At 56.6% G+C, this 26,149-nt stretch overlaps 2 protein-coding genes across 9 annotated transcripts in view; both read right to left on the reverse strand.

The window, feature by feature from the left end:
* LMX1A (LIM homeobox transcription factor 1 alpha) overlaps window positions 1-9,142 on the reverse strand; it is a 45,937-nt gene extending 36,795 nt beyond the window's left edge. The window contains exons 1-3 of the mRNA XM_068952735.1: window positions 9,042-9,142; window positions 8,488-8,603; window positions 7,668-7,854 (exon numbers count right to left, since the gene is read on the reverse strand). Coding sequence (XP_068808836.1) covers window positions 7,668-7,854; window positions 8,488-8,563 — 263 coding nt within the window. The 5' untranslated portion in view covers window positions 8,564-8,603; window positions 9,042-9,142. The remainder of the gene's footprint in view (window positions 1-7,667; window positions 7,855-8,487; window positions 8,604-9,041) is intronic.
* Window positions 9,143-16,818: 7,676 nt separating this feature from the next.
* Window positions 16,819-26,149, reverse strand: part of RXRG (retinoid X receptor gamma) — a 41,306-nt gene continuing 31,975 nt past the window's right edge. For all 8 annotated transcript variants that reach the window (XM_009672771.2, XM_009672776.2, XM_009672773.2 and 5 more), the window contains 8 exons: window positions 25,246-25,390; window positions 24,393-24,572; window positions 20,568-20,728; window positions 19,991-20,120; window positions 19,594-19,726; window positions 18,988-19,079; window positions 18,585-18,690; window positions 16,819-17,282 (listed from right to left, as the gene is read on the reverse strand). In XM_009672771.2, coding sequence (XP_009671066.2) covers window positions 17,135-17,282; window positions 18,585-18,690; window positions 18,988-19,079; window positions 19,594-19,726; window positions 19,991-20,120; window positions 20,568-20,728; window positions 24,393-24,572; window positions 25,246-25,390 — 1,095 coding nt within the window. In that variant the 3' untranslated portion in view covers window positions 16,819-17,134. The remainder of the gene's footprint in view (window positions 17,283-18,584; window positions 18,691-18,987; window positions 19,080-19,593; window positions 19,727-19,990; window positions 20,121-20,567; window positions 20,729-24,392; window positions 24,573-25,245; window positions 25,391-26,149) is intronic.

Raw genomic sequence — 26,149 nt, forward strand, 5'->3', positions numbered from 1 at the left:
AAATCCTGGGACGGCACTACTCACAACTCATCCTGACCTCAACCCCTCAGCAAAATCTTCGAGATCTGGCTGTCCTTAAACGCTGAAATCCTGCGGTTACAGAACGCCTCTCCTGAGCAACTGAGGTTCGATGCTCTTAAACAAAGGAAAAAAATGCAAATAAAAAAACCCCAAACAAACAAAACAAAAAACCCAAACGAACAAATAAGAAACAGACCTGGAGTGAAACGCCTGCCGATTTCACAGACGCACAGCCCCAGCGCTTGCAGTCAGCCTGGATTGCTCACTGAAAACACAAGGGACAACCTGGTTTCATACATCGCCTCTGAGGACAAACAGCATCGGGGAAAACGTATCTGGGGACTGGCTGGCTCGGTTCTGCCCCGGCAGGATTTATCAGTCTGCTTCCAGGTTATAAGTATTGATGTCACAAAAACAAAAAAGCATTACTGTACTTACAATATAGCCTAACCGTGGCTTCAGTCGCTGTCACATAAATCTCTGCAGTATTTGCAATTTCCGGGAGCCCAGTTAGTTCCTTTTTGCAACCCCTCATTGTGAAACCTATTACACACGCTCACAAATTCTAATTTCCCCTGGAAAAACACATTTCTAAAAACAAGAAAAAAAAAGTATCCCTTCCAAAATCTGGTTCAATCCATGTTTATTCCCCTTCTCAAGCAGAAGTAGGGCCTGCACCCTCGCGCCCCGGAGAGGTACCACCCCAGCGACGGAGGCCAACCCTCACCCCAAGGGCATCGGCTCCTTCGCCCCCTCCAAGGCGGAGGATGCTTTGGGTCCTCCTGGACACACTGGGAGCCCCAAAGTGGCTACGCAGCGTCGGTCTCGGCCGACGCTGCAGATTCGGCTCTTTTAAGGAGGTTTCACCCCGTTGACAGCTCCCTTCCTGCGAGCCCAGGTGGAGGCAGACCGCAAAGCGCTGCCTTCTCAGCGGGGCGCGCGGCCGCGAGGAAATCAGCCCCGACCGCTGCGGTCGCTGCCGGGCTTCAGCACGCCCAATGCAAGAAACCCAGTTCTGGGTTATTTTAAAAACAGGATTTGGAAAATTCATCTCTTTGCCTAGCGGCTGCGAGCAGGTGAGGAACCGGACACCCAAAGGCTGGAGAGCTTGGGCAGGAGAGGACCCAGCTGTCGTTCCAGCTGGTGGAAACCAAATTCGCCTCGAAACAAAACAAACCCCCCTTTCTTCCCCATGCCACTCTCTCTGCAGCGCCTTCGCTGGGATTACGAAACCCGAAATGATTCAACCGGCTCCAACTGCTCCATTTAGGTCTACTGCCGGAGCAGGGAGAGACGCGCCGAGGGGGGAGAAAGAAAGAAAAAGGCAGCGGAGGGAAATCGCAGGACCGAAATAGGGCAGCAGAAAGGGTGGAAGGCGCCGACGTGGCTCAAGACGGGACCCCGCCAGCACCGACCCGCAGCCACCGTCGGGGCCGCAGCCGGCTCGCGCCAAGGCCACCTCCGATAAGCAAAGAAGGGCCGAGTCCAAAGCTATCCCTGTCCCCACCACGGAGGGACAGATGACGAGTATATTTGGCTTGTTTGCACACAAGGCTGCCTCGCTCCCAAGCTGCCAAACGTCTCTCCGTTCCAGGCCTTTATATGAAACATTAATTGTAAGACGCAAATCTAATTAAGGGCAGGGGGAAGGGGCAGCTCGCCAGATCTAGTCTTTGCTCCCTTTCGAAAATAGCAGCCTTGCGAGCGGCGTGCTGGAGGACGGGGGGCCGTCTCACGTGGCCGAGACGCAGGCAAGAAGCGGCAACGTAACGTAGTTGCCTCGTGTTTCTGGAGCAAACCTCGCCGCGGCCTCCTTCATGCCCCTCTAATCACTGCACACCGCTATTTCGCTTCTTTTTCGCAGCCCCCCCCCCACCAGCCTAACGAGGCAACTGAATAAAACGACCTGTTTCCACCTGAAGCCAGGCATGGAAAGAGATGTCCTTTGCCTGGGGCCAGGAGCGCTGCGGGGGGCAGGACACGGGCTGTTCCCTCCTCTCCAGAGGCTCCAGATTAGGGGAGGGGGTAGGAGCAGGGTGCCAGCTCCCCCTCCTCCCCCCAGGCCAAGGGGCACCAAAATGTTCCTCTGGGAAGAGATGGGGAGCCAGAAAACCAAAGGGGAACTGAGAGCCATTGAAAAGCAGGTGAGGAGAGAGAAGGGACTTGCTATGGGAGAAAAGGCGGTGGGAGACGGGCAAGGAGGGAAGGACCGCAGTCAGGGTGGGAGATGGTAGAAGAAAAAGCCATGGGATTGAAAGAGGGAAGGAGAGACTGGCATCACAGAGACCTGCCATGCTCTCTGCTACTGCCCAGGCCAGCGTGGCTGCCCTCCATCCCCAGCCAGCTGGAGAAACCCAAGTTAGCACTGTCACCTCTGCAGGATCCCCGGCAATAATGCAAAAACACACATCGAAAGTCGACTGAATTGCACCTCTCTGGAGGGGCTGCTCTCCCCCCATCCAACTACAAGAGGAGCGATAGTCTCCTTTCATCACGCCTCGCTCCGAGAGAAAAACTATTTATTGACCACAGAAACCCTCCAAGCCTCTGGAAATCTCCCGTCAGCAGGAACAAGGCCGCCCTAAGCATTTAATGTTGGCATCACCTTATTCGTTCAATCCATTTCGGATTATCCCTCTTATGACAACTCTAGGCTGGGGAAGCAGCTCCACAGTTTGCAGCTAACTGGGCAATTACCTCCATTACTCCCCTTAAGCAAGATAAACAGCAATGATGCTTTAAACCCTTTCCCCTCTCATCTACAGCAACAGCTGTCAAAAGAGTTTCTAGCGGATAAAAAGAGGCTCTGCTGCCTCGAGTCCCTGCCTCGCGCTGGGCGCGACGGCTCTTACCGTCCTCTTGGGCAGAGGCAGCTTCAGCCTCCCAGCGCCGTGCTACAGAGGGATTCGAGCTACCCGTGCGCACCTCCCAAATCAAGACATCGAGCGTGATTTAAAAACCCAATGCTTGTGCGTTTCTTTGAGTGTGCGTTTTCTTTCATACGTACAGAGAGACTAAAGGCCTCCACGCACACTGCTTTTTCCCTGCAGCCGAACACACCTCCACGCTTTAATTCAGGAAAGAGGAGTTTGAAGGGCCCACGCAATCACATGATTCCAGGAGCAGGGGATTTAAGAGCAAACGCCAAGGCCGGAAAGCTTTGCCCTGAAACTGCAGAAGCTGGCAACAGCACAGAGCTGTCAAGTCTTGCTAACACGGTGCAAGCGTCACACAAGTGCCTCGCTGCGCCAGGGAGCCCCGCATCGCGGCGCAGCGCTGCGGCCGCCCCTCCGCTCCCGGGGCCCACATGCCAGCCCTGCTCCGAGATGTGCCGACCATCTGCTCCTGCCAGGCGGGGGTGGGAGCCGGGGCTCTGCGCCGCGGCTGGGGACGTGCCAAGCAGTCACGCCGTCGCCACGCTCCCCAGCTGCGCCCCCCTGTCACGACCGCACCGCTGTCAGCCGACCCGGCCTCAAAAAGTGGTCGGTGGGGTTTCTTTACCCCAGCATCTCCTGCCGCCTTCATCTCCAGAACATCCAGAGCGCCCCCGCGGCTCCAGGTCCTCCCCACGGCTCCAGCTCCTCCCAGCCCTTGCAAGGGTACCACGAAACGCCTCTGAGAGATTGGGGTTCAGGCATGTCCATATTCATGTGGATTTGGAGCACACAGTCATGGCTTTTCCCAACGGGACACAGAGTACCAGGAAGCCACCTCTGCCGTCCAGCCCAGCTACACCACCCAGCTCCTCAGCTCGCTCCCAGCGCCAGAGGGAAGAGCCCACCAGACCCCCCCGTGGACACGATCCGAAACGAGGCCACGAGCCTTTCCAAGCAAAATGAGCTGTTTGAGGAGCCCCTTCCCAACCACCCCAGCTTGCAGCCACATTTCGTGTTGGCCCCCAAAAATATCACCACCATCCCCACCCCCTCAGTCGCTAGTGCAGAGGGGCGATGGGACCCCAGAGCCAGGGAGATTCCCCTGGGCTGCTCTGCAATCACACGAAGCAGCAGCCTGAACCTCGTAAGAGTTGAGACTTATCAGGTTTGGCCAACTGCCGGGGGCTGCCGTGAGATGCAGGATGTTCCGTAACGCGCGTCCTCTGCCCCAAATAGACGCTGTCCCAGGGGCGCGGGGCCGAGCGGCCTCTCGCGAGGAGCCCTCCCCGCTGTTGCTGCCCCCGCCAGCGAGGGAGCGATCCGCCTTCTCCCACCCCACCGCTGAGCCGCCCCGAGAAGATGCCGAGACTCGGCCCGGTGCTCCCGGTCTTTACGGGAGCTGTCTTTGTGGAAAGCCTCTCCAGGTTCTCTACCGAGGTCTTCCTCTTGCAAAAGATTAAGAAATGTAAAACATCTGTTTTAATAAATGATTCATCAATTTCTAGAGTCCAGCAAGTCAGACGGTTGCTTAAAACAGTATGTAACACTTTCCACGGGTGTATTTATAACTAAATGCATAACTCTGCCGTCCTGTGCTCAGTTATTAACCCTCTGCAGCCTTGTTATAAGCGGAACAGACAGCAAGCTGTAGATGCAGCTCAGAAAATGCTGCACCTATTCGTGTTTGGAAAGCTATCCCAATAGTCACCATCTGGGAGGGGAAAAAAAAAATTCCCTTGTTTGAATTAAAAAAAAATAAAACAAAACACTGCCAGGTAGGATCCTGATCGCTCCCTCGATACCCTCAGCTCCAGCGTTTCAACAAAGAAATCCCAAACCTCCTGCCTCAATGGGAGCGCTGCTGCCTCCAGACCTACGGGAGAAGCCCTGAGAGCCCAGCTCCACTCTCACAAACCCTGGTGCGAGCGGCCACGGGGGGGAACAGACCTTTTACCCTGCTGTGCCTTCCAGACGCTGTCAATCGCCTGCAATAATTACCCAGCACAAACCCGGCTCTGGGCTTGAAATAATCTGCTCCGTCCAATATCAGCTGCTCTTCCCCTGTACGTTTCACACTAAAAGCACCGTGATCTGTGTTATCACCAGACTGGAGGGCTTTGTATGCCTCTGCGGCGAGCACATCGTTCCCGAACAGCCGTCCCTACGCTTCGTATCGGAGGAAACCCCTAAGCCGAAAGAGAGAACTGGCAGTTTCGGCAGAGATGCGTGCTATTAAATACGGAGTCACACGCAAGTCTCGGAGCTGGAAGGCAACAGCGCTCTTTGGGACTCTGCCCCTCGTCCCCGATGTCCCCGCTCCTATGTGACGAGCGCGAGAGAGGCGCGGAGCCCCAGGACGGGGCACGGCGGGAGCACCCCCGGGCGCAGCGGGGTCCGGAGGGACGGGCAGGGAGCAGGCGGCGGCAGCCAGGGCTGGGACACGGCAGCCGCCGTCCCAGGAAAAGAAGAAAAAGCAAGGGAACAGCAACGGGGACAAGTAGCTCGCGGAGGGGAAGGCGCCGGCAGCGGACATCAGCTGCGGGAGCGCTGGGACCCCGGCGCGTTGTTAGCATGTTAATGCCGGGGAGGCGGCAGAGGAGCGCGGCCGCGCCGGCGCTGCCTCCAGCACCGAGCCTGCCGCTGCCGCTCGCCCGTCAGCTACAGCCGGCCAGGGCTGAAACCCTCGCGGTTCAGGGAAAACTGCCTGTGGCCACAAACGCTCAGTCTCAAACAGAAGTTACCAACCCAAACGCAGCTGGGAAATAACCAAGGGCGAGGGGGGGGGGGAATACCACCACCAGAATTTAGCACTAGCTTGGAAATATTTGCGACTTTTTTTTTTTTTGCCATCAGTGCTCCTCTATCCCAACAGCCCTGGGTCCTCTGTCAGGCGAGACGAGCGCAGCAAAGCAGCCGACCGCGGCACTGATTTCCTTCACGGCCAGGAGACACAGGAGGAAGATTTCAGGTCTGAGCCTGGCTTCTAGCATTCAGAAGCTGCTGTAAGAACGTAGAGACGGTAAAACCTGCACTTACTGCAAATCAGAAGGGCATTTCTGCGCTAACGTTTGCTCCAATTTCCCCTTAATCGCAGCCCAGCGTACCCTGAACGGAGGTAGTGATAAAGCAGAAGACGCACTTTAAATTGTGTTGCAAATCTGTGAGAACCAGTAGCCGAATTTCTACTGACAAATAAGCAGCGTACCCAACCTCAACAAATTTTTGTCCAAAAACTTAACGCAGACCTCTCCTTTCCGCTCTAGTAGCGAATAATTCTTTTGCTGTTTCAGAAATATTTGAAAATAAGGTCACACACACAAATTCTGCTTTCAATTTTCCCTGTATCCATAGTGATTAAACTCGGACCCACAATACAGGACTTAAAGGAAACTTTAAGAAAAAGGCACCGAGTACGGCTAACCCACGGTACGCTCACTAACCCACAGCGCGCTGAAGGCCAGAGACAAGAATATGGCCACTGACTCTGTTTTTTAATAAAATCGCTAGCTGGCCAGCTTTCCGGGAATTAGATTGCATCGCTCCTAAATAGCGGTGCCATTGGAACAGCAAAGAAATCCACCCGCCCGGCCTCCGATCTGCACCCTCTTCAAGAAACAAGCGGCCCAGAGACAACACGAAAATCCAACAGCTTCAAAACCCAGCCAGGGAAAAAACGACTACGGAAATTCGGCAGACGCCATGTTAGACGCCGCCTGCCTCGGCTTCCACTGGACGTTCGTGGGCCCTGTTGTGAATTTTGCTGAGAAAGGAGCCCCTGGCCCTCGGACACAGCCCGCGCCCCAGAGGAGTCTCTACCAGGGCCCCCGGCTGGTCCCCAGCAGGGAGCGGGGACCGGTGGGGACGGCAAGAGCTGGCCAAGCAGAAGGAAAAGAGAATTACTGCAAGAAAGATGTAAGAGGCTTCTCCCCATTTCTGCTGCCAGTCCGCTAACGACCTGCCCCCACAAGGTTTTTCTTCTTTTAAAAAAAAAGAAAGAAAAAATCCCTTGCAGCCTCTTCCCCATTACAAGTTTCCTCGCAGCCCCACACTTTCCAAAGGGGCAGCAGTGCGGCTGGGAGCTTTAGACCTCAGGACGCCTCGGTCCAAATTCCTGCTCCATCACAGCCTCAGACGTGGGCAAAGCCTCCGCATGTGATGGAAATCACTCCAAATTCAGCAGGGCCTTCACCATTCCTCGCCGAGTGCCTCAGTTTCCCCATCTGTCCAGTGACACTGATAGCATTGCCCTGCCTGAGGGGGATATCAGGAAAATAGGCCTGTCCAGGACCAGGCTTAGGGAGGATATAATGCTCCTCACACTAGTGCTCAGTAGGAAAATAACCCAGAGGACACAGAGAAATGCTTTGCCACTTCCCTCCATGGCCCTGGGGCTACTGGACTGCACCCAGGTCCCAGAGGCTCCCAGCGAGAGGCTCCTAAACTCCCAAGGCACAAACCAACAGCAACAAAACACCTCCCAGAAGGGAAGAAACCGGGATGCAACCAGGCTGCGGGGCAGAAGCAAAACTTCCTACGCATTGCAATAAGGCTGACACCTCTTGGGACACGCCGCACCGAGCGGCCGGACCCGGCACCGGGGAGCCACGGGTCGGGAGCCGCGGGGGGGGGGGGGGGGGGCGAGCCCGGCCGACCCCCTGCCCCTGCGGCAGGGCGCTGGGGCTTCGCGGGCGGCGGGAGCGACGCGGCGGAGAGGGCACGGGGCTTGGCCGGCGGGCAGGGGAAGGCGCCGAGGGGCAGCGGGTCACCTACTTCTCGTAGTCCAGCTTGCAGTAGAGCTTCTTGTCGCGGTAGAAGCAGGTGGTCTGCAGGGGCTCCTTGCACGACGCGCACTGCACGCACTGCTCGTGCCACAGGCTGTCGTTCAGGCGGAGCAGGAACCGGTCCGAAATGACTCGCTGGCACCCTTCGCACACCGACTTGGGGGTCGCGGCTCTGCCTGCGGAGAAAGGGCTCAGTGGAAGGGGCGGGTGGGCGGATGGAGGGGTAGTAGAAGGACAGGCGGACGGACGATGCCGCTGCTCTCGCTGCCCAGCACGGGCTGGGAGGCCGGTGGGGGCTGGGGGCGTCCCAACCGCTCCCTGGGGGCGGTGGGTGTGCGGGGCGCTGCGCCCGGGTCCGGGGGGCAGCTGTGCTTTACAGGAGCTCCGGGGGGGGCAAATCGCCCCCGATTTCGTTCCTCTCGGAAAGACGCCGGCAGAGCCGCAGCTCGCGGAGGCGGCGATTGTTTGAGAACGGCGTTAAAAAGCCAAAAAAATAAATCGTTTATTTTGCAACACGACGGAAAGCCCTTCACCTCGCGGAAGAGGGGGGTGCGGCGGGGGAACATTTTAATTAAATCGCCGAACGAAAAGGGAGCCGGGCAGGAGGGCGCCGGGGCGCAGCCCAGGCGCTGGGCAGCGGCGCAGCGCCGCGGGCCGAGGCGAGCCGGCGGAAAGCTTCCCCAGGGCCGCGGACACGCGTGGGGCGAGCCCGAGCGGGAGCCGTGCGGGGTCCGGTCCCTCCCCTCGGACCACGGCTCGCCCGGCAGAGCCGGGTCCCCGGGAGAGCCGGCGGCGCCCCTTCGACTTACCCAGCAGCGAGGAGAAGGGGGCCGCGGGGTCCAGAGCGCTCTGCAAACTCTCCTCCATCTTCAGCCCGTCCAACATGGTGAGGCGCCGGGGCGGGCGAGGGGGCCGCGCCGCCCGCCTGCCAACACAGCCCGGACACGCAGCGCTCAGCCCGGCCGCCGCCGCCGCCGGGGCTCCCCCCTCGCCGCCCGCCCCGCTGCCCGCCTCCCTCCCGGCGGCCGAAGGCAACGGGTTTGGGGAGGGCGGGGGGGGGGGGGAGGTCCACACAGCGGCTCCCCGGCCTCGCCGCCCCGTCGGGGGACGCGGCTCGCCGGGGCCTCCGCCGGCAGGATGCGGGGCCGCCGCCGCCTACCTGGGGTGCCCCGGGCGGCACCTCCTTCGACGGAGCGGGCAAGGGGGCACCCGGCAGCCCCCCGGCCGGCGGGGTCCTGCCGCGGCTCCTGCCTGCCCGGATTTTCCGTCGCCGACCTTTGCGAGGCCGGTGCTGCCCGGAGCCGAGCCGCGGAGAAGAGGGAGTGTTTGCGCCCTGGACGGCACCGGAGCGGAGCGCACTAACCTGCGGGGAAGCGCCCGTCCGACTGCTGCCAAGACACATTTCCTGGAGCTGATACCTCCCTGCCCGACCCCCACCCCCTGCCCTCCCCTCTCCACCCCACTCGGAATAAGTTTCCTCCCCGCTCTCCTGCCTGGCTGCAGACACCGGCCCTGCCACGCCTCGAGGGGCAGGCGGCCCTTCCCGGCTCCGGGGGCACGGCCGAGCAGCCCGGCTCCCTTTCCCTTTCTTTCCTCCCCCCGCCTTTTTTTTTTTTAATTAATTTTTCCTTTAAAAGCATCCCAAAAGGGAAGAGGGGAAAAAAAAAAGCAAAAAGCCAAGGGTGATGCCCCGCCACCGGGGCTCTCTCGGTAGTGAAACCGGCTCGAAATCAGCTCGCCTGCTCCAGGAGAAACCCGGGCCGGGCAGCGGCCGCCCCGCTTCGGGCGGAGCCGCTCCCTGGCTCGGGGGAGCGGAGCGGAGCGGACGGCGATGCTCTCCCTCCCCGGCGCTGCGCATCGCTCCAGCCCCGTCTGCAAATATTTAAGGAAAAACGAGTGCTGGGAAGGAAAAAAAAGCCCAGAGCCGGAGACCTGCCCCGGCGGCTTCAGCGCCTGCAGCCACTGCCCCGGACGGCGCTGAGCACGGCTCAACTCGTTGCGGGCGCCCGGTGCCCCCGAGGGCTGCCCGGTGGCGGGTGCGGCCCCGGGCAGCGCCGCCCCGCCGAACCGCATCGACTCCGCGGGGGGGAAACCCGCGGAGGAAAAATCCCCGCCCGGGTGGGGACGGCGAGACTCGGAGCCTTCCCGCTGCCCGGCGATTTCCCGTCCCCGAGCCCGATCCGCCCCGGGGAAATTAAAAAAGGGCCGAGCCGGGAGGGACGGCGCGATGGCCCCGCGGCCGCCCCTCGGAAGTGCCTGTTCCCCCCGAAAGCCCCGGCTTCGCCCGGTTCCCTGGCCGGGGGTTTCACGGTTTCCCGGGATGTTGCGGTCCGAGGCATACCGCGTACCTGCGGCCTCCCCCGGCCCAGAGGAGGCTGGATCCCCCTCTCCGGCTGGCTGGCGGGCGAGCGGCGGCAGCTGGCTGCAGAGCTGCGAGGGACCCGCCGCAGGTTTGCGGAGGATGAGGGTGTTGGCAGAGAGGTTTTTAGGGGCCTCACCTCCTTTGTTTGCTAGCGACCGGGGGTAGGAGCGCTCAGAGCCTTTCCGGAGGGAAAGCTGTGGGGCAGCCTTGTCACCAAAAGATCCCCGCACCTGGGTGACTTGGGTGACACAGGGACCAAGGTCACACCCTTCGGGAGCTCATGGGAAAGAGAGAGACCACAGGTGAGCATGGGCAGATCACCACCCTGGTGACACCACCTCTCCCTGAGAGAGGGGAACGGAAGCCTAGGGTGGACCCTGTGTTTTGCCCGTGTAACTAGCCTGGGAACCTGGGGTTAAAGCATTAGTACAACTGCACTGGTCAGCGCGGAACAACTCTGGTCCCTGACATTCAGGAAGGTGAGCTGCGACTGCAGCAGAGACATTATGCTCTGATGCCTTGGGCTTTGTACCTCCTGAAGGTCCCTGAGCAGCTCCGGCCAGCCAAGCTTCTAGGTAGTCAGATCTATTGGAGCCACAATGCCAAGGCACCAACCAGCCCAGCAAGGACTGCAGCGGGACCAGAGGCTCAGGGCATTGCACGCTGCTCTTCCGCCCTGTGCAAGCCAGCACAGCCATCCCACCCAGCCCCAGCAGCAGGACGGGCAGGGACTTTACAGGCGTAGTGGGTTTCCCTTACACAGCCAGGAGCCAACCCCGTGGGGCAGGGATGCAGTCCTTCAGGAGCGTTAAAAATTGTAGTGCTTGCACAAGACACTTGGCTCACATACTCAGACCGCCCACCTGATGTGGTGGGATCAGAGATGCAGGGGGGCAGCTGCGAGGGAGCCACTCTCCTCTAGATACTGCCACCCTATGGTGCTCTTTCTCTCCAGGACAGGAGGGGTCTGGTCACTTGATTCCCACCTTGGTCTATGAAGGATCAGGCTCATAGGATGGGCCAGGTAGATAATAGAAAGGAGTCTGCTGCAGACCCCTCTCTGCCTGGGTTTTGCACACATCTATCTAGGCTCTGGCAGTCCCACTTGGAGTCAGCACCCAGTTTGCTGCATTTGCACAGCACTTAACAGAGAGACAGGGATCTAAACGGGCAAGACAAGACATGACTCAGTTTCCCTTCCTTTTCCTTTCACTAAGGAGCAAGCCACAGGCTGAGTGGAGGCTGAAGGATCCCTGCACTGTCGCTATCCCAAGGGGTAAGAAGGACACCATCACACTACTAATCAGATGCAGAGCCAGTGAAACAAGCCCACGTATAGATCACAGGGACTGGAGCCCACCCTGCCTCACACAGGGCAAAGGATTATCACCAGATCCATCAGCAAAATATGTACGCACACCTCAAACCACTCACAAGCAGCATTTACGGGCTCACCTAGCAATTTCACCTTTCCCCAAACCACGCTTTCACCTCAAACCACAGCCCTACAGAAGGCTGGGGTTAGTTCAGCCAGCTCACTGCATCCTCCAAGGGTCGTGGGTGCAATGATCAGCTCCCTCAGGGCTGAATTACCTGCAGCAGCTCATAGCATCAGCAGCTGAAGAGAGTTGAACACAAGGAGAAGCAGGCCTAGGCTTTCTCCTTCTAGATCAAGGGTCCGCAGGCAGGCAGGTGTCATAGAAACTGGGTGGTCTGGGAAAGAACAGCATTAAACAGGAGCTGCCTACCAAACTGCCAAGCCCCAGCTTGCAACATTCAAAGAGCAGCTGCACACCTTCTCCAATATGCTCCCTGCTGGGATTGCCTAACTCTCACATTTTGGGATGAGGAGCTTGGGCTGGCCAGCAGGGTTGGTGCTCAAATCTCAGAGCTGCCAGCCACAGCAGCACTCCTGCCCCATGGAGCTAGGGGGGAGCCTTCAGGGCAGCCCCACACAGGGCCTGTCCAGCACATGGGACCCTTCAAGGAGAGCTCTGAGCCTCAGCACTGGTAGCAAGGAGCCCTGAAACTCCAGCTCGCAGTCTCGTTGCTCCCTGCTGTGGAGCCAGGGATTGATCTCTAGTTAGAGCTGGGGCTCCAAGGGACAGAGCATTTCTCACCACCCAGACACCCCTCCTGCATCACTTACCCCTGCAAAGGACTCAGCCCTCCTCCCAGCACCATCTCCTTCCTGCCACCCTCACAGCCCTTATAGGCATCACCTGCTGCACATCCCACAGGGCTGGCTGGCCCCAGCTAAGAAGGCAGGCCAGAAATCAGCCCACAGTCACAACACTGTAGAATATCCCTGGGGTGATAAAAGCCCCTCTTTGCCACGAACATCCGCTAAACCAAGCCTTCCTTGGGGTACGGTTAGTAGCAAAGATGGCAGAGAGAGTCAGAGAAGGGGACGGCAGCAACTGCGCTTGCTTGGGTATAAATTGGTGCCGGTCCACTATTGCTGACAAAGGCCTGGGAATTTATCAGGCATCTGTGTCTTCGCACTGTCTTTCAACAGGTACTATGCCTTTTTACCGCACTGTGAAATAAAAGCCACCATCCCCTGAAAGAGCATATGCACACTGCTTCCCAGCCACTCTCTCTGTCCCCACTGCCACCAGGGCCCATCCTGGCCCTTTGGTGGGGAGGAGGAGAGTTGCCAGCTGGGAGGGAAGAGGAGGGGATGAGCAGAGAAACCAGGCAGCAAAGAGAGCATCGCGGGGGGAGCTCAGGTGTGACAGTGAAGGCAGAGCAGGGCCCAGCCCAGCCAACAAGTCCTTGAGGAAAGGGCAGAAGTGCTGGCATTCAGTTTGGAGTCACGCCGTGATCACATCCGTTTTTGCAACACTGGTGTCTGAAAGTCGTCTGGGGTCCATAGGACGTGCCCTTGAATTACCTAACTCAGCAGGAAGCCCAGAGCTGAACTGAACGCAAACCACCTCAAACCTTTATTTTATTTTATTTTTTTTTTAATTCCCAAACCGGAACTAACATTTCCAAGCTTTGCTGAACTTCAGCAGGAACTGAAGCAGCCACTGCAGAACTCAAACTATGACAGAACAGGAAAATACTGATTTGGTTTCTGGGCAAGAAACAAATCCAGCTCATAGAAATCAATGGAGTTTGAGGAAGTTTTCTTTCCCTTTCCAAGGTCCTTACTGTAACTGGCTAAACCCATCATTTTTTGAAGTCCCCTCTGCAGAGCACTACAGAGTGAGCAGCTTAGAATTAACAAATATTTTGAAATATTTGGCCCATGCACTAAAACTGAGTTCATCCACGGTGGTGACGACTTGCTGCTAACTCAGAAAGCTCACGAGAAGTGACACATGAGAAAGAGACTATGACACTTTGCCTTGCACCATTCATTCTTGGAGTTCGATTGATTTAGCAAGGGGAAAATGTCAGAAGTTGATCTGAATCTATGAGGATTTTCATGAGGATCTTCAGACAAGGTGGTGGCAAGAGTCAGCAACTGGAAATTGGAAAGGGCAAAATTCAGACAAGATAAGAGTCAGGTTTCAGTAAGACGGGTAGGTAGCTGGGTCCTGTTACTTCTTACACTCTGATTTGTTTTACCTGAAAAGTGGCTGATGTGCCTGGGGCTTGAAGCCATCACCATGACTTACGTCTGCAAGGAAAAATGCCCACACTGAATGGGCCTTAACCTTTGGTATTTCTTGGTTTTGAGTCTTTTAGTGTGCAACTATAACTGCCAAAGCTGGGGCTGAAGATGTGTGTATGTGTGGATAGAAGTTTTCTTTGGCTTACTCATGATGGTGATTTCTATTATTTTACAAAAAACTGGTTTTTGCAGGACTGCCGATACGGTCAGCTCCAGCTATGTCATTCTGACGTTCTGCAACGATTCATCCCAGAGCAAAACTACCCTACTAAGTTGCTACTAACTGTTGTAGGATTTTCTCCATGGGGTATTTGGAGAGTCCAGCCCCCCTTCTTTATGAGGGTGTGGGGGCAAAACTGCTCTTGGGCAGTTAGCACTTAGACATCACCTAAAATACCTAGAGATCCTTCACATAAATGAAGAGTCTGAGGGATAGGACCAAACCCAGGAGGTTGCTTCATACCTCAGGTCCTCAATGACTGCAGATAGATCTGGGCTGCTCAATGGCTTCTTTCCTCTGCATAAGACAGCTGTTTGCCAACGACAGTGTCAGACAAGCAAGCGATATCTCTCATATGCCACACTCCCTGTCTCACAGTCTTGCTGCCCTACCAGACTTTGGGAGGTCAAGCAGATGATCAAGCACCAACATTTTTCAAAAAAAGGACTAGTGATCTGGAGAAAGAGGAGAAGCCCTGCTTGACATGCACCCTAAAGATCCGGTGGCCCAAAAACAAGCGTCCTGAGGTAGACTGCCAAAAGTAGGGGTATCCAGGAGCCACAAATGGCCACTCTGAGACTTTCTGCCCTAGCCTTGGTTATCACCTCCCATAACTTTAGACTTCAAAATGTGACTGTTCATATTGCAGATGATGGTCTGGATTTGCTCCCTTGACAGTGGATTGCGATCAGCATCAAGACAGTCAAGGGAAATTGTTCACAAGAATTAGCGAGCTCTTCTTGTGCTGACTGGGGTGGGCACGTGCAGGGCCATCTGGACTAGATACTGGACATCTGAGCTGGGCAGCTGGAGCCCACTTTGCTGCCCAGTTTATTTCTCTCTGTCGACTGTGTGTTGAGCTGCTCTGCTGATGTGTAATAGTAGGGAGTCTGAATCCCTCATCACTCAAACTAAGCCACTGAGAGGCATCATGCTGTCTACATTAAACCCCTATCAGAGAGAAGTGAGCATGGCTCAGAACACTTCTGGATATCTTGGCCAAATTAAACCTTGCAGCTCCAAGAAGATACTAATGATTACAGCTGCAACAACAGTCATGCTGAACACAGCCTGTGAGCTCCAAAAAGAGTTAGTTTTATTGCTGAGGAAGCACCCTGCCTGTCAAGCATGTCCTCTCTGGCCCTCTCAGCCCCATGTTCTGCAGCAGCTTACCCCAGAACAGAAGCACACTTTGAGTTATTGCCTGGTGCTGCAGGTTTTGCTCCATGGCACATTCATAGAGCCTCAGCTCTGTGGTTTAAAAGCTCATGCAGTCATTCAGGCTCCTCAGAAATGAAATTTTCTGCTGGAAGGATGTCAGGAAGAACTGGTCCTAGATAGCACTTAAATACTATCTTAGCAAGAGGTCTTCTGCAAGCATGAAGAACCTCAGGTTTTCCTGTGTATTTAGACAAAAAAGCATTAATACCACATTATCTTCAGAAGGTGGCATCAACTGCTGCAGCCCTTCTCTTGCTAGGCCTACTAACACCAACTGACCTTGCTTTAAGCCATCAAAACTGAGGGTAGGGGGAGTCAAGAGAAGTGCAAGGCTTTGTAAACAGAAACAAAACCAAAGCCAGCTATTTGGGGACCACCTCTTAGAAGCCCACAGCAGCCCAGGCTGGAGGCAAGCTCTCGCCTTGCTTAACCTGCAAAGCGGGGTGGGTGCCCACATCGTGGGGCTCAGCATGCCCCAGCCACCCCCACTGCAAACTGCCTCAGCACCATCTGCCTGCAGGAGCACACACGCAAGGCCACAAACTCCCGCACGGCTCTTACGAACAGCAGGTTGAATATTGCTTCTTCCTTAAAACGTTCTCTTTCAATGGAAAACTTCCTTTTCAATTTAAAAAAAACCCAACCCTTTGGCCAATGCTTTTCACATCTTCTGGAACACTCCCTGTTTTTTCAGTGTCATTGAGAAAAAAAAATTGAATTTTAGAGTTTTTATAGTTTTTGGTTTCCTGTTTTTTCCCCTCACTCTTTTGATTCTCCCTTTCTGCTTTTCACAGTGAAATACTGGAAAATGAATCATGTCCCAGCGTGGGAGTTTTAACAAATTGTTTCATTTTTATCTTTCTTTCTTTCCTGTTGTGACTATTCCTTTCCCCCCAAACTTCCCCGCGTTGCCACGCAGCAGCGTTGCAATCCGTCAGGCGGACAGACCAAGCGCGGCTGCACCTCACCGCGCTGTCTGCCGAGAGGGTCAGAAGGGGCAGATCACTTAACACTACACCTGTTTTACGGATAACAACACAGACAGTTTTGCCGGGTTCCTGGGAGGACACTTCCCCACCAGGATAAACTCCTTGCGTTGAACGCTTTCACGTCTTTAACTCGTTTGAGGCTGGCTAGCTCAGTGCTGATGGGAAGCGAGGGCTGCGTCTCGTAGAGCCCTCTGGTGGAAACGGGCCCCGGGCTTGGGGAGCTGGACCGAGCCTTGCCGCTTGGGGGCTGCAGAGCCCGCCAGGAGCACCCGGCTTTGGGTCACCCCAAAAAGTTCTGCCTGGCCCTGAAGAAAGCGCTTGGTTTTCTCCCTCAGTGTTTAGACTAGCTCAGAAGGGAAAAAGAGCATTAACAAAAAAAAAGGGGGGGGAGTTTTTAAACAGGGAGAAGAAAGAAAGCAAAAGTTTCTGTTCAAGACGTAGAAATAAAACGATGCGATGCAAAGCAGCAGACTTCTCCAGCTCTTTCCTCACCAGGAGGGGCTTGAAGGTGCTGGGCCTCCCCATGCACAGCAGCCAGCAAGCCCCTGCATCGATGGGGGGTGACAGCAAGAAGCAGCAATGCTCGGCAGCCCTTGGCCTCAGGACTGTGCCTGACCACACAAGGTGCAAGAGCCCGAGGGATTTTCCTGCCCTGAGGGTCCCTCACCCCCATCCCGGGCTGGACCCGTGACCCCAGCAAAGGAGGACGTGGCACCGCGGGCTCCAGTCAGTGCCTCTCTCATATATTATTTTATTTGTTCTGTTGGCCTTTATTGAGAGTGAAAAAATAATTTAAAGCAATTATCTGTACAGGGGGTCAGGTGGCTGGTTAGCTGGTGGGAGAATCTGCAGAGCACCCAGGGCTGGGCCAGGGAGAGTTAGAGGGGGCGATTTACAGCTGTACAAAAACACGACAATCCCACCGAGGAGGAGCAGAGCGTGGGGGAAGCCTCTCGAGCCCTCCTAGGGCTGGGGTGGAGGGGTGGGAGGCTGTGCAGGGCCACAGAGGGGCTAGGGTCCGTCTGGGGTGGCCAGACCCTCAGGTGACCTGCAGGGGCGTTTCCAGCATCTCCATGAGGAAGGTGTCGATGGGGGTGTCCCCAATCAGCTTGAAGAAGAAGAGGTGCTCCAGGCACTTCAGCCCGATGGATCGCAACGCTGGCAGGCGCAGGAGCAGTTTGGCAAACCTGCAAGGTGAGGAGCAGCATCAGGGGTGCGGGAGAGGCATCGGTCACCCCCTCCCACACGTGGCTGAGCCTGCGCTGGGGGCTGTATAGAGCCAGGAGGGACTGGTCCCACATCCACAGCCTGGCTGGGGGCAGTGAAGGGGGGACGGGGTCGTGCCTGAGAGAACAGAGCCCAAGTCCTGCACCAAAACGCCTTCGAGCGTTCTCTCTCCCCGAGGTACCCCGGCTAATCCATCTGGCTGAGTAGGGTATGAAGAAAAAGAGGGTCCCGGTTTTTTCCCCTATTCTTTTAAAGCAGGGAAATAAGCATTCCTCTCCATATGCATAAGGGGAGAATACATCTTTAAAAAAAAATATATTGAATTTTTAAACTCGCGTGGGAAAACAAAAGAGATGCTCCCGGATTCTCTCCCTGGCCAGTGCTTGAATTAACGACTTATGTCTCCACCGCACCACCAAGATCACCTTCAAAACTTCATAGCCCACCCCGAGAAGCGGCGCAACCCTTCAGCAACGCCACTGCCCGCCCTTCCTTCCCGCTTCGCAGCCCTGCTGCAAGTGCAGTTGCGGCGAGCTGACCTTCCTCCCTCTCCTCCCCGCTTCCTCCTTGAAGCTCTCTGCAGCCGAGCCCAGAGCCAAAAATAGCAGAAGATGCTGCAGGCACTTCCCTTACTTAGCAGTGCGGGGGCCAGGGCCAGATCCGGGCGCTGGTGTTTCGAGAGTTTGGCCAGTAGAGGGTAGGATTGGATCGAGAAGCAAGAAAACTGCATTCTCCCCCCCCCCCCCCCCCCCCCCAAGAGGCTCTGGTACAGGATTAGGGCACTGGCAGAATCCACCAGCCTGCAAGAGCTGGGTTTCTTGCCCAGTTTTGGCCAGCACCTTGCCCTCACTTTGCTCCAGGCTGCAGGGCCACCGGGTGGCTCTTGTGGAGCTAGTGCAGATCGCCTTGCCTCTGCCTCCTCTTTTCAGGGTGGGCAGTTATGGACGGGCAAGCAGGGACCCAACTGCCCACTTTTCCAATACCAAAACTGGAAGCTTCACATGATGCTAATGAGAACCAGTTCCCAGCACAGAGGGCAGCTGAGCTGTCAGACTCCTTGCTGAGGGATGCTGTGAATGCTGGCAAGTTTCCTTGGATTCAAAAGAAAGTGGGACAAGTTCTGGAGATGGTTATAAATTCATAGACCTCCTGCATTGCAGGGTCCAGGGTGGTTTCAAAACAGCTGGAGACTCAGAGCTCCTCGGGAGGAAGCATCCCATGTGCTCGTCTTCATCCTCCACCCGGATCCTGGGAATACTCACCGTCCTGGTTGCTCGGGGTACTTCTGCTTTGTGTAGGCTTCCAGCGTGGCGTAGACCTTCTCCCGCAGCGACTCCACCTCTGAAGGACTGGACAAACCCTTGGCATCTGGACGAGGGAGAGACCCCAGACAGAGAGAATCACTGCAGCGAGGAAGCTTTTTGACTCTGGAAGGCCAGGCTTGGCCCACCTCCCACCACGTATGACCCGGAGCACCAGGCTGGTCCCCGCCATGCACCTGGCCACACCAGGCGCATGTCACATCGTGCCGCTGGACCAAGACACGTAGGAGCAGACCACAGAGGCGGCAGGTGCTGTCTGTAGGGAAGGACCGCGGGAGCAGCCTGGGGAAGGGAGCAGCGTGGAACTGCCCTGGCTCCGAGGGCCAGCAGCCCTGCGACTTACCCGGGTTAAACAGGACGATGGCTCGCAAGCACCCCAACTCCGACTTGTCCATCTGCATGTCCTTCATTTTGGACACCAGCTCTGTCAAAACCCTGCGGAGAGGGGGCACTGTTTTCACTGCAACTCACTATGCAGAGCATGAGCACTGCCCTCTCACATATAAGAGCGGCAGTGCAGCGCGTCCTGCTGGGCAGGGCGCAGATGTGGCATGGGCACCGCACGTGCAGTCGTTACACAAGCAAATGCAACAAGTTGGGCTTTTAAGGCTGTGACGGTTATAGCTCTTGCAGATCGGTATTAGCTCTAGATTCAGTTCTGGTTAGCCCTCGAGCTGTGAGGAGAGGGTAGACAAGCCATCCCACCGCTAGAGAGATGCGCACACAATGAAGGACACTCTTTTGCAGCTTCAGATCCCTCTCCAGGGTGCCTTCATCCCCTCCTTGGTTTTTTAGTCAGTTGAACATGCCCTCCTCGTTCTCACCTAGTTCTGCCCCAAATTGCCTCGGTTTGTTCTAATTCTCACCAAGGGGACGTTCCCTTTTCAAAGGAGAGGGACAGAGGCGGCCCGGCCGTGACTGCTGGGGACGACAGAAACGGGCCCCATACCTGTCGAAGATGGAGCCCACGCCAGCACTGTGCGCGCTGCTGCGGTGCACGTGCAAGCCCGTCGCCAGAAGGATGCCATCTTGCACGGACACAGAGCGATGGGAGAAGGAGGCGATTAGCAGCTCGTTCCAGCCTGCAGGAGGAGGGAGAGGGAAGCACGCAAGATGTAAGGGCTGTTGAGGAGGAAGGTCAGCAAAACCTCTCTCTACCTGGTGTGGAGGTTGAGCAGAGGACAAAAGACACTACGCCAGCAGCGATTTGGGGTGCGCACACCCAGAAACCATCATTGCCAAATAGAAGAGGGCAGCTGGTTTCTCCCTAGTGGCACAACACAATCCCCAAGAAGGAGATGGATGCACCAGGAAAAGCCATGGAGGCTGCCGGTCGGGGACGGTACCTGCCCGGAGGAGAATGACTTGGTCCTCCAGCGTCAGGTCGGAGAAGTGGGGGATGCGCTTGGCCCACTCGACGAGCGTGAAGAGCTGCTTGTCCGCGGCGTGGCATATGTTGGTGACGGGGTCGTTGGTCTAGCGGAAGAGCAACACCGAAGGGAAGGATCAGAGGAAAACAGGAGAATTTGTCACTGTAAAATCACTGAAAATCACCACCTGCACTGTACGCAATATTGTGTTAACAATACTCAGAGCCACTAGTAACATGATCAAATCACCTATAACCTGAGCCATGCAGTTTTGGGGAAAGGAGATCTTTTATTACTACTGTTCCCACAAAAAAAAACCATCCAAATTCACCAGTTGCTAGCCCTTTCTGTTTGCTCACTGTTCTTTGCAAAGCAAGTTCTCCAGGGCAGGCCAAAGCCCCTGCTTTTTAGCAAGGGTTTTTAGGTGGTGCAGAGCAAAAACCCCTTGGAAAACGCTAGCCCTTCCTAAGGAGTTTGTCCTGTCAAATCTCACCTAGGAGGCTCTCATCTCAAGCTGCCAGGGATTCTGCTGCAACAGGGCAGTGCTGCTTACCGAGCTCTCTGTGCTCACGTCGCTGTACGCCTCCGTCTTGGGCTCCACCGCCAGCTCGGCCTCCAGGATCCTCTCCACAGGCATGTCCTCGCTGCCGGTGCTTGTGGACTCTGCTTCGTTCTCGCTCCGCTCCCGGCTCCGCTGCCTCTCCTCTTGCACAGCTGGAGCACAGGAAAGCCGTCCTTTACACCCACGCCAACGCTCTCCCGACCCCCCTTTCGCGGCAGGCCCTCTTTTCCGTAGGAAGGAGGGCTGAGATATCCCGTTGAGGGGCAAGGAAGGGAAGAACAGAAGATAAGTAGATGCAGCACAGGTAGGTCTGTTAAAATGACAGTCACCGGGCTGGTCCCCACCCCAGTAACTTTGGGGTTCCTGTAGACCAGCTGCCTCCAGACTCGTCAAAAAGGTAGTGATTTCACAGGCATTAAGCCCCAGAAAAGGAGCAGTTCATACCTCCAAGGGGCAGCCTGGACTCGGCCGCCTGCAGATGCTGGCGGAGGGACCCTTGCTCCGAAACGCTGAAGGCACCGAGGTTTGCTGCTTTCACTGGGAGCCGAAGCCCTGATTTAAGCTGGTGCTTGGAGCCGTACGAGGGTGCAGGGCTGCCCGCGACTCCTGCTGCTGCAGGCTGGGAGCCCGCTCTCTTGGGGAGCCTAACTTGCCAGCAAAATCGGCCCCCAAAAGCCACACCGGGATTTATGCCCCCAGAAGAGTCCCACGGTGGCCAGGGCAGCCGGTGGCAGGGCAGGCTGTCCACCCCTGCCGGAGCCACGCGACCTGGGCTCCCAGCCCTCCTCCCCGGGAAGCTCTTCCCAGCAGCTATGCTGAAGTGCAATCCCCAGTGCTTTCACCCTCTTCTCTCCCCTCTCCGTGCATTTTCCCCAAAAGCGTCTGATAGGATCCCCAGGATCACTGAAACTCTCCGCACACCTATGCTGTTACCTCCCAGGATTTCGGGGTGTGCGGCAGGACAGGCAGACGCAGGACACACGCGTGCTGAGCCTTGGGCCCCCAGAAAGTTCTGTCTGTGCATTTTTGTTTGAGCTATCGCAGAGGGAATCAAGGAAACCTTACTAGAAAACAAGTGGTGGCTGACCAGCAGGTGTCCTTCCAGTCCAGCTCATAGCTGGGCAGAAACGTCTCAAAACGCAACCCTGCCAGGCAGGCATTGGCATTTCGTTAGGCGACAGCTTAATGACTTCCCGATCGTTTAACTAAGCCCTGGGCAGTCGGTAGCCAGAAGCCCTGGGAAACCACCCCCCTAGGAAGCCAAGGGGCAAGACGTCCTTTCAGAGGAGCGGGGACCTGCGCAAGCACCAGCGAACACCGAGGAAGGGGCCAGCTCCTCGAGCAAGCGCCTCTCGAAAGCCCCAAGATCGCGTGAGAGTTTCAACCCCCGTTTTGTCAATCAGGTGAGCGCTGCTGGACGAAGAAGGACGAGAGCAGCTTCCAGGTCCAGTGCCTGGGTCGGGAGGTCTCTTCCCCGTGTTACAGCGCTGCTGTTTGTGCCGGGCACCTGTACCTGAGCCCTCGCGTCACCCTTGCCTTACCCTGCCTCGCGTCAGGGTGCTCTCATGGTAAAGGCCAAGCCTTTGCGGCGATCGGTCCAGGCGTGATGAGCCTCAGCCCCAGGGCTCAGGACCACGCTCAGGACCGCTCTGGCGGCTGGAAGGACACGTGCCCTGCCTGGGAACGGCCGCGGGGAGACAGCTGACAGCCTGGCAGGCTGGCAAAGGGGCCCGAGGAGGTCCACGTGTGGGAAGAAGCCCTCAAGGTCTCAGTGGAAGGAGAGCACACGCAGGGAACAGCAGTCCTGTCGCTCAGCTTCTCCACTCATCCGGGACCCCTCGTTCAAGCTGCAACCTGATCCCAGTGGCTACAGCCCCGGACAGCCCCCCGGGCTTACTGCAGCCAAACCGCCGGCGACCGCGGGCTCGCGGAGGAGCGCTCTTGCGCTGCCCAGGCGCACCGAGAGCCTCAAGGGTTTCCATCGCCACGCTCCGCAGAGGGAAGCGGCATCGGCGCCCTGCTCCTCGGAAGCGCTTCGCGCTCCCCGGCTGCAGGGCAGGGCTGTGCCTGGGGCGGGGGGTTTGACTCGCACGCGGTGTTTCGCGGTTGCTGGCTGCCGGGAGGGCGCCAGGGCTGCGGCTCAGCCTGCGCCCTGCTCCGCAGCTTCCTCGCCACTCTGCCCCACGCCGTCTCAGCTCCCGCTGGGCCCCTTTCACGGGCTCCGCGGGGGCCAGCGTGGCCTTCAAGAGGGGCAGTTACCCACCTTGCTGGCATTTAACTCCGGAGGCGGCACTGTTATTTTACCTTGGAAAAAAGCAGCTTAAAAACCAAGCTGTGGGTCACTACCTGACCTCATATCTGCCAGTACAATTTGGGAAACAGTCCAGCTCACGGGTCCTCTTTGCCCAGCCAAGGCGGGCAGCAGGTAGCTGCAGATGGCCAGCAGAGACAGACAGAAAAACACCCTTGCCTTTGGGCTCGTCTTTCCGGCGACACCGATTTGATCAGTGGAGGCCATCCCAAAGGCTTTTGCGCTCTCCAGAGGCTGCGTGGGAGCGAGGCAGGGCCACAGGGCCCACCGCGGACACATGCCACGGTCACCTTGCCTCTGCCTTGAAGGGAGCTGCTGTCTCCGAGTCCAACGGCCTCAGGTCAGATCATAGCTCCAGATCAACACCGTAGGTGGTTTGGGCCAGGAACAAGAGCCCTTTGGGGGGACGCGGTGAGTGTGCAGGGAGCAGGGGAGAGGCTGCAAAAGCTGCTTCCTAACAGCACTCTCCTGCAGCGTGAAACAGCCACAGGACACGAGCTGCACCAGAGCTCATCTCCGAAGAGCGAAAGCGTGAAAATGAGGGAGAATTATAAAATCAAGGACAGAAATAAGTCATTCTGCCTGTTTTTCCAGTGCAAGAATTAGCGGGCAACAAATGAAGCCAGCAAGCTGAAAGCAAGCAAAAGGAGGCAGCCCTTCCCAGGGTGAATAGACAAGCTGCCGAGTTCCCCACTGTGAGATGTTGTAGACAGCAGAAGTTTACAGTGGCTCAAGCAGCAACTGGACAAAACCCAGATGACGACTCCCTCCGGACATCCCATGTGGCTTCGAGGTGGCCCGGGGCAGAGCCTCCTCCCCACTCACCTGCTCTTGGCAGCAGTTGGGGGTTCAGGATGCTCTGGGCCACCTGGAGATCTGCCTCAGGGAGCAGCTCGGTTTGGCTCATCCTGCCGATTCACAGGACCGCGCCATCCCATCACTGCACACACCCACGGTGTCTTCCCGCTGCGCCCATGGGGGGACGCGACAGCCTAGACTGTGGGCACCGTTCTGGCCACCCAGCCTGGCCTTGGCAACGTGGCTGCCTGGGAAGAGGCGCTGGGTAGGAGCCAGAGCTGGCGCTGCTTCCCCAAGGGATAGCTTTCCTACAAACACCAACTGGCATCCTGGCCTCTGGTCTGGAAAAGTCCTACCCGAAATGAGCATTCTGGGAGTCGCATGGCTCCTGCAGCCTGGTTTTCTACAGACATCTCTCTCGCGGGCTGGACTGCTCCTTGCAGTTGGGTCATGAAGAACAACCCTGCCTAGTCCTGTGCAAATTCTCTGACATCTGATAAAAGTTGAGTCCCACTCTACACCCTTATCTCAGCAGGTTCCCATCAGCCTCATTTCCCTTGTGAAACCAGGCCAAAGCACTCTGAAATTGTCAGTTTGGGTTTTTGGAGTGCTCTAGTCCCAGGGGGCCACCAAGAGCCAGATTTACCCTGACACAAAGAGTGTGCATGTAGGCAATATGCGCCCTCCCTCCACCTGTCTGTGCATACCTTCCCTCTTCATCCCCATTGCGAGGCACTTCTGATAGCGGCAGTACTGGCAGCGGTTGCGCTGGCGCTTGTCTATGAGGCAGTCCTTGTTGTCGCGACAAGTGTAGATCAGGTCCTTCCGGATCGTCCTCTTGAAGAAGCCTTTGCAGCCCTCGCAGCTGTATACCCCATAGTGCTTCCCTGCGGAGCAAAGGGGAGCCCACCACCGTGGACCCAGCACGGGTGAGCTTGAACCAACCCAAAAGGCAAAAGGACTGGCTGCAGGGAGTCACCAGAGGAGGCTTGGCTTGGCTTTGGGGACTATTAGTAGGAATAACGACCGGTGGCAGTCCAAATTCAGGCCAGACCTCCACTTTCTGGTGATGCAGGGGTCAACATCCAGCCTCATCCCATGGCAGGGCTGCAGAGCCGCTCCACAGCTGGGGTGCAGGAGCTAGAGAGCCCCAGGTAGCACACGGGGTGTACTGCCGTGGAGGGGTCTGCCAGGCACGGCTGGGTCACAGTCACTCTGTGTACAAGGAAAACCCAGATGTGGCCAGAGCCCCGCTAACATAAAACACAGGTTGTAAGAACACAGTGATTTTAGGATAGTTGCCATTAACAAGCAGGTATAAAATGAGGTCACGCATGTCTGAGGGAGAGGAGCATGGCTTTGGGGGTGGTTCTCTTTTTGGCACTCATCTGCAAAGCAGATAGCCTGCCCTGGGGTCAGCCAAGCCCAGCTACGAGTCCTGAATTGCTAGTACAGCAACGGTGAAAGCCCACAGCTTTCGCTGCCGTGCCAGCCTTGGTTCAGGGCAGCCAGAGAGGTTTTCATGGCACAGAGCCCTCTCAAAGAAAAGAAACCTCTTACCTGAGGATCTGTCCCCACAGATGGCACAGATGTGTTTGGCTAAAGATCCTGGGCTCGCGGATGGATAATTCATGCTTCCAATCCCTGGGAGACCTGTCAAGGGCTTGATGTCTTCAGAGCTGCTGACGTTGTTCAGGACATTGAGCTGCAGAGGCACAATTCATAGGACCTGAGGTGGGTTTAGTGCCTAAAACTGGTACCCCAACAAAACCACTCCATTTTTTGCTGGGCCCTGAAGCTTTTGGTGCCAGATGGGGCCAGGTGAGCTGCCCTGCCAGGCTCATCCTCCAGCTCATCCCTGGTGATCCCATGCAGGCGGCACAGTGAACCTAGCTGAAAGGGTTGGAGCAGTTACCCAGTAGCAAAGATTCGCTCTCACCCTGCTCTGACGCTGTAACTGAAGACAGGACTAAGCAGGAAAAAAAGGCAGGCAGCAACCCTGAGATGCTCAGTTTCAACCTCCAAGCCATGGGGCTGGTGAGATCTCACCTGCTTCATTAGAGGATGAGGATCAGCAGCTGCTTGCAGCATCAGGTGCTAAATGTTTAGTAAGGAAGGGTTTGGCAGCCAGGGAATTTGTTGCAATTAAACTCGCACTGCTGCGTGGCTGGAGGAGGTGAAGTGATGTTAACCCACTTAACACTCATTATTATTTTTAACCAAGAGTCCCTCCCTGATTCGTGGAGTACAAATCTGAATGAAAACACAGCCACCTCAGTCAATTCCTAGGACTGAGGTTCCCAAGTACTGCCACAGGCTAGAGAAGGGTGCAGATGTGGGGTTCTCAGACATTAAAAAAGGGGCTAGACTGAGCATCTAAAACCAGCTGCAGTGAAATGCAGGCAAAAGGCTCAGGGCACCAGCTGAGATCCCAGGGAGCTGCTCGCGGCTGCTGGAAGTTAAA

Source organism: Struthio camelus, chromosome 8, assembly GCF_040807025.1.
Source record: "Struthio camelus isolate bStrCam1 chromosome 8, bStrCam1.hap1, whole genome shotgun sequence".
In the NCBI taxonomy this organism is placed as follows: Eukaryota; Metazoa; Chordata; class Aves; order Struthioniformes; family Struthionidae; genus Struthio; species Struthio camelus.